We start from the raw sequence: 13,080 nt of genomic DNA, 5'->3' as shown, positions 1-13,080 counted from the left end.
GTTTTTTATTCAGAAATCAATAAAATATTAGGGCTTTATATTTGTTTACTTATAGGAAAAAACTATGCATGGTTTGGTCGCATTATGGTGATCACTTTGACCCGCTGAAAAGCAAAATAATCAATTGATTAATATCAGCAATATTTTACTAGTCCACAAAGAAAATGCAAAGCATTGCAAATCTGAGTATAACTTAATGATCCCTGCCAAAACCATCCACTCCTAAAGTGCTGACAAGGTTGGAGGCCAATTCAGTGTAACAATATATAGCAGAAACATTTAAATTTCTAAGGACAAAGTGTTACCTTCTATCAATGTGGGAGGAAGTGTGATCCATGACTTAGCTGAAAAATAACAACAATAATAAAAAAAAACATGATCACTTTGCCTGTAATATGATGAAAATACTTTCTTGCCATGCACAATAGGTGAACACATGGTTCCAGTGGGTTCACAATGGCAGTATTACAAGGTCAGCTCCGAGGTTTCGCCTGGCTCAGCAAAGACCTGCAGAGCTGTAGGGCGTGCTGCTAAGCTGACGGGGCTCTTTGCTTGTTCATGGTGCTCTTTCTCGAAGGGGCCCCAGTGACAGAGCCATTCACAAGCACGGGCCATAAATGACCGAGCTGAACACCACATTAAGCACTGCATTCTCAAAAAAAACCCCACCATCGACTCTGGAGGACAGCCAAAATGCCAGGAACAAAAGGTTAGTAGCATGCAACAAAAAAACCCCTAATAATACAAAAATATTTTTTAATTTATCTGCATACCAGAGCTCCACGTCCAATAAAATCAGCAAAAGCTACAGAAAAGTTGGCCTTGCTGCCAAATGTTTAAAACTAATCTGAATATGTGTGCCATTTTCAGGTAATAAGTCGGACAAGAAGTCAACTACCAAGGTAGGAACGTCATTATTATTCTAACTCTTGTCTCAATCTGCATTTTGTGCTGCTTGAGTTTATTCGTTTTACTTTAATTTCACAGCAACCTCAGAGTCCTAAAGAGCAGCCGAAGAAAGGTGATCAGAAAGGAGATGATAACAAGAAGCAAGGAGGTAAGCATTTATATTAATTATATTATTTAAAGAAAATATTAATAATAATTAGAAAAGACATTTATTTTGTGCAGACTTGATTTTGACAGTTTGGAGCAGTATATGAAATCCCCTACATGTGGCACACAGGGGTGAAATGAAGTGCTATGTCCCCAGTGAAGTTATCTGTCTGTGTTTTATCCCCTCGCAGGACAGCCGAAGGGAGAGAAGCAATAACTTCCAGGCATTTGTGAAGATGGCTTTGGAGACACTGCTTGGGTCCTGCCGTCGTAAACATGGGGGTCCTCGAGGCAGACAGGACTGAGCGCACCTCCCCTTCCCTCCATTTTGCTCTTTTCCCCAGAGCCTGCAGACTGTGCTGTTGTGTGGCCTGGCAATACAGCATATGCTCACCCCTGGCAGTGGCAAAAAAAAAAAAAAATTAACCTGATCTCCATCCATCACCATCTGTCGTTCAACCTTTTTCTGTCACCTTCCTGACATTGTCCTCTTTAGCTTATTGGATGCTCAGAAATAGACTCCAGGTTTGACCAGATCTTTGCTCAAAGCAAAAAAAAAAAATTAAAAAAAAAATCATGCAGTCCTTCTCAACTCACCCTAATGCCATGATTGACTTTGTAACAGTTGATACATTATTTTTGTAAATCACTAAAATAAACAGTTATTTATTACAGCAGTCCATGTTTTTCTGGCATTTGTTTTTTTAAAAAGAAAAAAAAAATCTCTGAAATGTCAACACTGAATCAAACAAAGACAACATTCCAGGTTTCATTACAAATTTTATAAAAATATCACAGGTGTACCAGTGCCTTCACATTTACAGGGAAAAAACATTGACCTAAAGTAAATATCAGAACAGGTTTTAAAATACTGAGTGATGTTAGGTCTGCAGAGACTGAGCACTTGTTCTTGGGCAGAGACGAACATTCAGGCTCTAATCTAACACGACATGCTAGGCAAGAAGCAATTCCTTTGACAGTCTAGATTAAGGAAAGACAGACTGGACACTTGTATTATTTTATCAGATCATCATTAATTACATAAATGTGTCATTAAAAGCAGCCGTGTATTAAAAATCTGTAGTTAAGATTGAATATTTAATATAATCACATTTTAAATTACCCTGATTCTAAACCTTTTTTTTTTCAGCACTGAGGAATAACAGAGTTTTAAAAATACTAATACAACCTATTCTAAGCAAGAGGAAATAATTCAGTTCGAATGAAATTAACAAATTAACACAAAGCTAAATACAAACACCAGGAAACTCCACCACAAACTTTAATTCATGGACTTACTGAATATTTGTCTTTATCTAAAATTCACTAAAAGGGAAATCATAACTGTTGACAATAAAATTGCTGCCTCGTAACCATAATCTGTGCTCTTTTCATTCAAAATTAATTCCTCATTGTCTTACACATGCTCAAGAGACAAGCTCTATTAAAGAACGAGACTCGTCATTTTCACTTTTTTTCTTATAGTAGTTCCATGAAAAGACCAAAGCTAACAGCCTAACTAACCTATAGGAAAGTTTTGTCTCTGCTGTTAACTACAATAAACTGAAAATAGGCAAGAGTAGGTCTCTGCAATTCCTCAATCAAAGGAGGCAATTAAAAAATGTCTGATGTGGTTGGGTCAAAGCTGATTTATTGTCCACTGCTGGTGTAGCTCCACGTGTTTACCCAGAGGATAGAATGAGGAAAACGCAACCAAAAGAAGGTGCTGAGGAGACATGTTTGCATGCTCTCCTCCAACAGGTCAGAGGTGCATTGTTTCTATACCAGTGAATAGTCTGAATGCTGATTGGTTGAACCAAAAAGTGAACAACCACAGCAGCGTTCACATAAAGAGGAAAAGGTGCCAGATACTTTAAATGGCCATGATGAAACAATCCCCACTGGCTTAATATTAAAATGTCCAACAAATAAGCAGCTGTGGCCTCTATCGCTGGTGGGAGTTGATTAGGATGCTAGCTGTCTAAGTTAACTTGTCTAACATAAGATTTGCGGTGTCAGTAAGTGAAACCGTATTCGTTTATTCTAAAAGCACTTAGCACTAATTACTAAAGTATTGGTTGTATTTTCTAGCATTTTTGTTGAATGCATTTGATGAATGCAGACTGCTAACCAAGTTAGCACTAGCTCACAATGTAGCAATACACCTCAGGAAAATACACCTGAGTAAAAAACAAAGTAACAAAAAGATGGTTTCAGCCATTAAGCTAAATTAGAGGCTTAAAATGGGACTTCACAAATCAATAGATGAGGCTGAGGTGGCCGTCTTTCATATACAGTCTCTGTGGATAAAGGCAAAGGACCAACAGCAAAGCAAACACAAAAAGTAACCCACATTTCCAGTTGTTCTTGATACTACCCCCAAGTGGCAGGAGATAGCTATATCAAGTAGGCGTGCACCTGCAAAGCTCTGCATAGCACCAGTGCAGAGTGGAGCCTTCGATGTTAACGATGGTTGATGAACACCAGCTTTGACAGAGGAATGCCGACTGTGTGGACTGCAGAGATACCTTATTCACAAAAGTACTCGTCATTTCTTTTTGAGTGACATTCACTGAAAATTACAGTCCCAGCTGTTTCATATTCTTTTTTTTTAGGAAAGGCCGAGTACTACGGACAGACAAGTTGGAGGAAGCTGTAAAATACTGAGAGATCTACAATTGCACTATTGATTTAGGTCATTTCATAGAAATTGTTCACTATAAGAAGACATTGATGACTGCCACCCCTACCCTTTAAACTGAAAAGTATGATTTTATAACATAAAAAGGGAAGAGAAACGTCGACTGAGGCCATCTGCCGCAGTCGACGCTGAAACCTAGATAATGGGCTTTATCGTGTGTCCACAGAAACAAGCAGCCAATATCCACCATGCTGATAGGTATTGATTGTGACTCACAGTAAGACATCGGTAACCGCTGTCACAACATGAGGGCTCGATAACTGCGGCTCAGATAAAAAGGGAGCGACGCAGAGAAAAGAAATGAGGAGCGAGCTATCATTTCATGGATATCAAAACTAGTCCCCAGCAGGTTAGAATAATAGATTACCCAGCCAACTTGTGGTGCAACCTGAACACTGAATGTTGGTTCGTTGTTGTATATAGGATGATTCTGTTCTCTTCGGTCTGATCCGGGATAAAGTCACAGTGCAGAAGTGCAGAACCAGTTTTCCATCTCTCATTATTACTTCCTTCACTCGTTCTTCATTTCTTATTATTAGAGAATAAGGCGGTATAATATCCAACATCCAAATGTGACCCAGTGGCTGGTCCAGCTCAGCTCTGACCACTTCTGAATGGTATGATGGGTGATATTGTCCTGTAAGGGGATGTACATAGTGAGTCCAGTAATGTGTAGTAGTATAGTGTATAGTATCATTTAAACCTTTTCCTGAAAGATCTTTACAAAATGTGATTTTTTTGTCATTACTGACTGAAAATAATTTAATCTAAGGCCTTTCATCCAGCAAAACCATAAATTACTTTAACTGTTGATAATGAATATCACAACTAAGGTTACATTCCTATGCAGCAATTCACACGTTCATATGTCACAGTGAGCTCCACATTTTTATAGCAGGACGTATAAATATAGACACCTTTAATCTTCTAAACATGCTGGGACTTCAGTATGTCACAATGCTACGTCAATAGCACACTGCTAGCCTTCTATACATATCCTGAATTTGTAACGGTTCCTCAAAAATAACTCATGCATTTGGCCTAACTAGTCATATACACAACAATAATATCTAAAGCTTTTGAATACCATTAACTTGATTTCACATTTTACTGTATTTTCTCCTTTAAAATGTTCTTTTTCCAATCTCTTCTCTGGTTCTATCCTGCAAAATGTGCGCTTTCCTCTGGGGCTTAGCATACTCTTATCATGTCTTACCTCATCCTCCTCCATAAAGTCCACACTGGAGTTGAACACTGAGCCGAGGTATGTCAAGTGCAGTATTGCCAAAGCACTGAATGCTATGTTTATCATATACACCCATAACCCCTGTGGAGGAAGAAGGTATAATGTAAGAATAAACAAGTTCCTTACTCAATATTACTACCCCAAATCTGTAACCTCTGCAAGATTTTCATGTTAGGGTCCTGAGAACCTTACACAGATTTGTTGAAGAAGATTATCAAAGAATGTTTATTAAATTCTTAAAAACTAATGCCTTCTTTTAGCCAATTTCACTTAATAACATGGCAAAATACTTAAGATTTAAAAGCACGATTTCAGGGGCTTCAATGTAATAATGTCCCAATTATGTACTATGGTTTATGCAAGCTGTTTTTCCTTGGCATAAATGATTATGTTCCCCTTCCCGGTGCTCTGCTGTGTGTTAAAAAAAGGGATTTTTGCTGGGCATCCTGTCAGCAAACTCTCAAATTGTGTCAAATTAAGGCACAAGACAGTCCCTCGGGACTGCTATAATATAACCGCAGCAGATGCGATGGCAATAAAACCTGATGTCCACACTTCTTTAGTATTACATTAAGTAAATAATCTTGTGTCTTCCACCATAATGACTTATCCTGTTATCCTGTTTGAAATTAAAGAAGGCTACAGTAAATCAAAATGTAAGATGATGAGGAATAAAATTGTTATAATTTTATTCCTCTGAGGGGGAAACAAACAGGGAAAAATGTCTGGTGCTGTATGGAGCTAAAGTAGGTCCATTTAGAGCATCTCCTGCTCAAGTGTCACATATATGTCTGTGCAATGAGAATTTTCACAAATAAAACAGCTGGAAGAAAAGCAGTATTTTCAGCTGTTTGCAACTCTAATGCCAACAAATCTAGTTGCAAGTCTGCTCAGACATTTGTCCTTTTAAATATCAAAAATGTCATCACTTCATTCTCATTGTATGCTATTTTTTTGTTTTGCAAAATTTCATTGAGGTGATGCATTTGAGTTTTTGTTTCCAGTTGATGGCATGGAGATATTTACTAAGCAGCAGGAAAATGAATTAGCTGTGTAAACTGTTAATTGTGCAGAAGTTAATAAAGTTGTGGTCACACTATCTTAGCATCTAACTTGTCCTGCTGAAGTGGGGTGAACATAAATAAGGGGGAATGTTTGTAAGTGGGAGGTAAATTCAAATGCAGCTTTCCAAACAGGTTAGCAAATATCCCCAAACACAAGTGGGAATATTTAAGTGTAACACTCGTAGAGATGGTGAAAGACGGAAATAAAAACAGGAGATATGTGAGGATTGCTCAGCGAGAGAAATTTGATTAACTGGAAATTTAGAGCTAACCTGTGATGTTGTAATTCATTTTTAGTCTTTAATCAGATACTGGATCTATACATGAAGTGTTCCTTTTTCATAAAAGGAAGCTATTTCCCCCACAAAATGAGAAATGTCTTACTGAATAATTTGAAGTATAACTCCTGTATATAATTCAAAGGTTGCATAAAAATACCAGGCAGTTTACAGCAGGATAAAGTGATTATTTTGTAGTATTATGGTGAAGATTACTGTAATGAACTGTCATGGACTGGTACAGAGTGTGCTGTGGTTTTCTGGTCAAAATCAGGTTAAATCCAGAGCAGCTGACATCAATTTTAATTTATGATGGTTATACTGATTATATTCACTCAATGAATTCTACTTTTTATACTAACTTCATACTGTGTAGCATTTGGAAATCCACCATGATGCATCATATAACATTTTATTGCTACATGATAAATCTTGTTAAATCCACACAGAGCAATGCATCTCAGCTGGAGCACAGGTCAGCTGACCACAGCCTGTACACAAAGAAAAGTCTACATGAGCGTTTTATATGTAGGTCTGCCTACACACACACACACACACACACACACACAAATATATATATATATATGTATATATATATATGGTGCTAAGTAAAAGTCTTAAGCCATCCTTCATTTCTTCATAATTTGCTAGAAAGAAAAAGGTGATTTATTGAAACGTGCTAAGATTGAAAGTCAATATTTAGTATGACCACCTTTAATCTTCAAACAGCTAAACAGTCTTATGCAAGCTTTCAGGAAGTGTACTCCAGGCTGGATAGCTGCCTTTTGTTCAGTTTTCTGTCTAAATGACCCCAGACAGCTTCATTAATGTTGAGGTCCAGGGTTCTGGGAAGGTCAATCCATGACTGATAGTGTTCCACTCTATAAAGCTCTTCTGTTTTTACTGCATTGGAAGTGTGTGTGGCAACACTGTCATGCTTAAAAATCTGTCTTTTTTTTTTCTTTTTTTTTACCCTTGAATGACTCACAGGTCAGTATTAAACATTTTCACAGGAATGTGTACTGTTCTGAATATAAGTGAAAAATAGAAAATGACCTTCAGAAAGCCTGGAGAACTTTTGCTCAGTACCACTGTAAAAAAATCTAAATAAAGGTCTGGCTCCTTGGAAGCAAAACAGAAACAAATGACTTTTCCACAGTAGTGTATGCTGGCATCTCCTTCCTTAAAATGAGCATCTACATGAAGGCTATCAATCTTGTCACTGTTTCAAATATGAAATGATCATATTTACTCAACTTACTCAATTCTTTTTAATAAAAATAATAATAATTGAACGGTTGATAATTGAAAGGTTTTTTGGTTGAAGAAGAACAACAAATATACGAGGGAGCTGCATTTTACCTTTTTGTTCTGGTGAGTGCAGTTTGGCAGGCATTTCTTTGACAGTATACAGGCATTAAAAATAGCTGCAAGCCTCTTCCGCAACACTAAAACACGAAACAAGACCAGTGCATTAAAACAAAACAAATAGATGAGTTTTTTCCAGCATAAGAGGAAAATTACAAGCACTGCAGTAAACAGAAACAGTGTTTCACAGTGAGTGCAATTAGCCATTAGTGCAAACCTAAGCACCTTCTCCAAATGGAAAGGTTCTAATGTGGAAAAGAGAAAAACTCTGCTTACCGTGCTCAACATAAGTGATGAATCCCAAAGATATTAGGACTGCACCTAGATGAAAACTCAAACCCTGTGAGGTAAAAGAGCTTCAGTCAAAATAATCCAGTTACTGATACAAAAAAAATGCATTTAAAAAAGTAATTGTAGGAAAAGTCTGCATAGGACTCACATGCAAAAGGGCACTGGCTGTATATGTCACCATTATAGCAGAGAATGTCCCGAATTTCAGTGCACTCTTAAAAACATCTGTGAAATTAGAGCAAAAACATCTGTGAGCTGGTCTAAGAATTTCTATTTAAATGAGCCATAATCATTACACTCACAATGGCAAACTAAAGCAAAAACAGCTGCCGCCTGTCTTGAACTCACAGGTGTGCAGAAAGCGAGACATGGGAAGATTCCACGATGTTACCACCTCCACCATTGACCGAGGAAACTCTATATTAAGCGGCTTGGATACGGTCATATCCCTGCAAAGTAAAAGGTAAAAGGCGGTGGCCTGTTATAAATGTGAATAAAGAGAAACACACTCAAGGTTAACAGGTGCGCTTGCAGTTCTAACCATTTGAGGTTGTCTTTCTCCTCGGTGAAGCCTGCCCCAGCCAGAGTAGTGGTAGTTTCACTCAAATAGCCAACAAAATAATTGCTAAAGTGGAAAGACAGTGTGTTCTCATACGCCAGTAGCCACCTAATGCAGGGACATCAAAACGGGAAGAAATAGATGAATATCACAATCCAGCTTCAAATAACGTCCGACTTTACTGAGTGGTTAATACAAATGAGTAAAAAACATACTTAGCTGGTGTAGCCCTGAGTAGCATTAGGATAAAGAGAGCAATGTTAGTGACAAAAAATGTTTATTGACTTGCCTTGTGATGATTTATGCCTCATGAAGCTGGTGAAAGTGTTGTGGTAAATGAGAGGGTGAGAGGGACATCCTGGTACATATATAACTGCACAGAGAGGAGGAGGAGGATGAAGTGGGTAGATACATGCAAGCAAAGGTTTTGGACAAATCGTAATTATGAGGAATGCATGCCTACAGTGTTTGGTTTATTCAGAGTCACTGAGGTGGGCAATTAATTACCTGATCTTCCTCCTCTTTTTGCTGTAAACAAAGCAGGTGACAGACACATTACCTTAGCAGAACAGCAAGCCACAAACCAAGTCGAGAATACACAGGCATTTGTTTACAGTATGAATGTGTGTGTTCTCCTCACCTTCGTAGCAGCTTGTCTCCATAAACAGGTATGAAATAAGGGAAGAGGTAGGGTGCCACACAGTTGGAAATAACAAGGCAGACCTGGCTCTTCACCCAGCTAACAGACACTTTTAAAAGCCACGAAAGGCTCTAAGGAGAAGAAGGAAACATCAGCTGTTCTTAGAATCTTTTTATTTAAATAATCCTCACTCAGATCTAAAAGATATACCTACCAGCTTACGGCCTTCTAAAGCTTCTTTGTAGCTGTTGAAGCTGATCCAGGGACCAAAGATGACTGTGCCCACAAAGTAGATATAACCCATGAACTCAATGGGTGAGGGCACACTGGTCACAACACCTCTATCCAAATCAAAGGCCAAAGAAATGGCTTTCATTGCAACCACCATCTGAGAACCTGGATGACAGCAGCAGCATTTAAATGATTGTTGTATTCCAAAATTAGACATTACTAATGGGAATATTAAAGTATACAGACAGCAATCACATTTAAGAGACAAATGATGGGTGTCTTACCTCTCATCTTGTGCCAGTTAGTGGTATCCATCATATGTAGCTCCCTGAAGAAATGAAAAGGAAAGGTAGTCGTAATGAAAAGAGTTTTCCCAAATCGGCCAAATTCCCGAATTCACAAGCTTAAAGTCAATTGGAAATTAGGATTTAGACATAAATAAGTATACATCATACATTTAAAACATATTGTGGGAAATCACAATAAACTTTGTTGCTTTTATTTTGAATTCAGGTGCTTTTTAAAAATATTTTACATGCGTACATGTGAACCAGTGTGAAAGCACGTTGTAACGTGTTGGAACCAGTGTTTATGACAGATGTGTTTGCTAGCCCTGACAGATGTCAGCTCCCGTTAAAAAAGAAATCGTGATGTAGAATGCAGAGTTTTTAAGAAGACATTGACTTCTGAGCTTTTATTTACTGGAGTCATCTATAGAACTGTGCTTAGTTTACAGAGAGCAGATTGTTGTGTTTGAGGATTACAGTTTGAATCATCATTACGAGACTAAACACACAGAGAAATACAAGAAGTTGACTGATGCAGACTGAAAATGGACATCTAAAACTTTGCTAGCGAAGCTGCAAAAGCAACAAGGACTTTTTTTCCTTACCAAGCTTTACACATCCAGGGATGGAGCTGTCAAGACCAGCTTTGTGATTTGACAAAATTTGGGCTTTTTTCACTTTGCCTGTTTCACATTTTCATTGCTTATAGCAGTTTAGATTGAGTTCAGCTTATTGATGTAACCCCCACAACACTTCCAGCTTCTCATGTGGCCCCATTGGGAAAATGAATTATTAAAGAAGCTCTTTGGTTCAGTATCACCCCTAATGTGTAATACTGAACTGTCAGGTAACACAAGAGGACTCTCTTACCCCAGGAGCAGGTAAATGAGCACAGTGATGGAGAGAAAGGTGCCTCGGATGGTAGAATGGCGACACAGGAAGAGGAAGAGGTAGCAGAGAAGGCTGAGAAGGACCACCCAGATCATGTGCAGCTCAAAGAACAGGTAGAGCGTGTAGAAACCTCCTGCCACTGTGACCAGGTGTTTCACAAAAGAAGGAAGACCTGACATAGCCAGATAAAAAATAAAGAATAATGTATGTGATTAGAGATTAAAGTGAATGTCTGATAACACTGACTGGGGTGCAAAAGCTTTGTACTCACCGAACATCCAGATAAGTCGACATAGCAGGCAGATAACCAGCAGCTGCCATACCTGCTCAAGGCCCTGCTGAGCTGTGGGCAGCAGGCAGCCATGAGCGAGCTCTTGAAAAAACTTCTGTCGGCTGAACACTCCCATCACTAGACTTAGAAAACAAAGAGAAGCCAAAATGCATTTTTACAGCAAGAAAAATAACATTTGTGTTAACAGTGGTGACTTATAGCTAAATACTCTTCATTAAACTTCAAATCCCAGCATGCAAAGCAATTCACTACAGATCAGTGCACATGCAGAACAGCTGCTGTTCAGAGTTTCACTAAAGATGATGAGAGCTCTTCTTGTAATTAAACATATTTGTAGTTGCATCAGACTGGATACAATGAAATACATCCCAGGATGTAAAACAATATCAAGACTTCATCGCAATAACACCATGACCTGGGTCTCGGGCATGTGGAGAATATTTGACATATGCTATTCTGCAAGGCATGCTCTCTCCGCAATGCAGTCGGCCAAGGGGATGAGTTGACTCACAGCTGCCTTCCTTCAGCCGCTGCATTAACAGTGCCTCGGCGTGCTCAGCGCTGCGCGTCCAGGGAGAAGCAAACGCATCGTAAATGGATGCGAGAAATCCGGCAGGAGCTACTGATCCTTGCAGTGAGTGGTCCTGCTAACAACCTACTTCAGAGCTACCCCCCCCCCCCCCCACTTCACACCAAAAACAGCTATGAGGCCCCCCGCCAGCAGCATGCCAGTTTGTTTTCCGTGCGTAAAACTCACCCTCTCAGAGCAGCAGGATGATCCTCGTGTCTCTGCTGCTACTTTTCCGTCCCTTTAAAATAACAACAAGCCTGGGTCCTGCTGCTGTCTTTCAGGCACACTCGGGCCAGATGATGCATATCTGGATGACTCCCATTGTCACAGCATCAGCACCACTAACCTGCCATCTATGAAGCCACGCGACGACACACCGGCCAATCTAAACCGCTGCTGAACGGATCTCAGCCAATCCTCGCTTTCGTCACCCTAATGTGACAGCAGGAAGGTCCAAACAGAATCTTCGCCCTGCATAACCCCGCGCATCCGAACCAATGAGACGTGGACAGCGTACAGATGGACTGAAGACGGGACTGTTGTGGATGCGGAGGAATGCCCTCTCTGAACGTATGCAAAAAAATCCAATGTACCCTTAATCTACGTGATCTTTTATTAATTTAGTTCATCGATAAAATGCAAATTCAATCAGAAAGTCCGTTTTAATTTAATGTTACCATTGTGCATGAAATAAATATTTTAAACATAACCTACATTTTCTTCGTCTAAAGTAATTCAGAAATGCAAACTTAAAGACAGTGGTTAGTTTGAGTGATCCCTCACCGATGTGCAACCCTGAAATATAAAGCTGATAATGATTTAAAGGCTAAAAAGAAACAGTGTTCATGCGTATTTACGCATATGCTGTGTGTCCTTTGCCATAATTTCAACGTAGGTTTATGCTTAATATTTGTTTCACTTTCTATTTAGTCACCCATAATGCTGGGTTTAAAAGAAGAACACGATCAACAAAAAGGCCATTTGACTGTTATATTTCCTCATGTAATGGGGATTAATGGATTTTGCTTTTAAATAATTAATTTAAAAAGTCCCTTGCATCCACTTTTATGCGATATTTTCCTGGGTCTTAACTTCCTTTTAATTTTATTCTCTTTGATTTGTGGCCTTAACGTCTGACAATCTGTTTAAAGTATTATACTTTTACCTGTCGAAGCAATTTGACAATTGTGCTTTCAAAAGATGATAAATCAATCAAATGTTTTGTTGTTGTTTACTTTTATTAAGATTGATAGGTTTTCTACTTCCTAATAATGCAAGCTGCTTTGTAGTTATAAGTGTTAGTGAGCACAAAATAAATTCCTCCAGCAGCAAAAACATAAAACAAAACTTATAAATTAAGGTATGAAAAACAAAATAGCTAAATAGGGGGGACAAACACACAAAAAAGGTAAATTAAATAGAAAATTAGATAACATACTAATAGACACTACTAGAGATAATTTTTACTTGTTTTTTCACTGGTTTACTTGTCAATGTATAAACATTTTTTTTTAATATGAAATAGGGTTTTTCATCTTAAAAAAATGTAACACTTTCTCAGTCTCATGCTCAAGGGCACTTGAGATCCAGCTTTCTCCGGAATAG

At 38.5% G+C, this 13,080-nt stretch overlaps 1 protein-coding gene and 1 long non-coding RNA gene across 4 annotated transcripts; one reads left to right on the top strand and one right to left on the bottom strand.

Annotated features, from left to right (window-relative positions):
* The first annotated feature begins 588 nt into the window (after positions 1-588).
* On the top strand, positions 589-1,733 carry LOC146494408 (uncharacterized). The gene is made up of 4 exons (XR_014871521.1): positions 589-709; positions 871-902; positions 988-1,057; positions 1,248-1,733. It is a non-coding gene; the product is annotated as an uncharacterized LOC146494408 (long non-coding RNA).
* Positions 1,734-1,816: 83 nt separating this feature from the next.
* Positions 1,817-12,043, bottom strand: LOC146494407 (protein-serine O-palmitoleoyltransferase porcupine-like). Of its 3 annotated transcripts, XM_085145807.1 has the most exons (16): positions 11,662-12,043; positions 11,416-11,465; positions 10,884-11,026; positions 10,592-10,784; positions 9,719-9,762; positions 9,418-9,599; positions 9,204-9,334; positions 9,071-9,091; positions 8,779-8,793; positions 8,546-8,671; positions 8,353-8,453; positions 8,153-8,229; positions 7,990-8,053; positions 7,708-7,793; positions 4,974-5,084; positions 1,817-4,394 (listed from the first exon to the last, which is right to left on the bottom strand). In XM_085145807.1, the coding sequence occupies exons 3-16, from the start codon at positions 11,017-11,019 to the stop codon at positions 4,293-4,295; spliced, it is 1,389 nt and encodes a 462-aa protein (XP_085001933.1). In that variant the 5' UTR covers positions 11,020-11,026; positions 11,416-11,465; positions 11,662-12,043; the 3' UTR covers positions 1,817-4,292. The 3 variants fall into 3 exon arrangements, with proteins under 3 accessions (XP_085001933.1, XP_085001932.1, XP_085001931.1); XM_085145806.1 differs by lacking the exon at positions 11,416-11,465 and having other exon boundaries at positions 10,884-11,021; positions 11,662-12,041; XM_085145805.1 differs by lacking the exon at positions 11,416-11,465 and having other exon boundaries at positions 11,662-12,040.
* Positions 12,044-13,080: the final 1,037 nt, after the last annotated feature.

The sequence above is a fragment of the Neolamprologus multifasciatus genome, chromosome 20, assembly GCF_963576455.1.
Source record: "Neolamprologus multifasciatus chromosome 20, fNeoMul1.2, whole genome shotgun sequence".
NCBI classification, from domain to species: Eukaryota; Metazoa; Chordata; class Actinopteri; order Cichliformes; family Cichlidae; genus Neolamprologus; species Neolamprologus multifasciatus.
The sequence above is the reverse complement of the archived record's forward strand: the minus strand, read 5'-3'. Positions and strand labels throughout refer to the sequence as shown.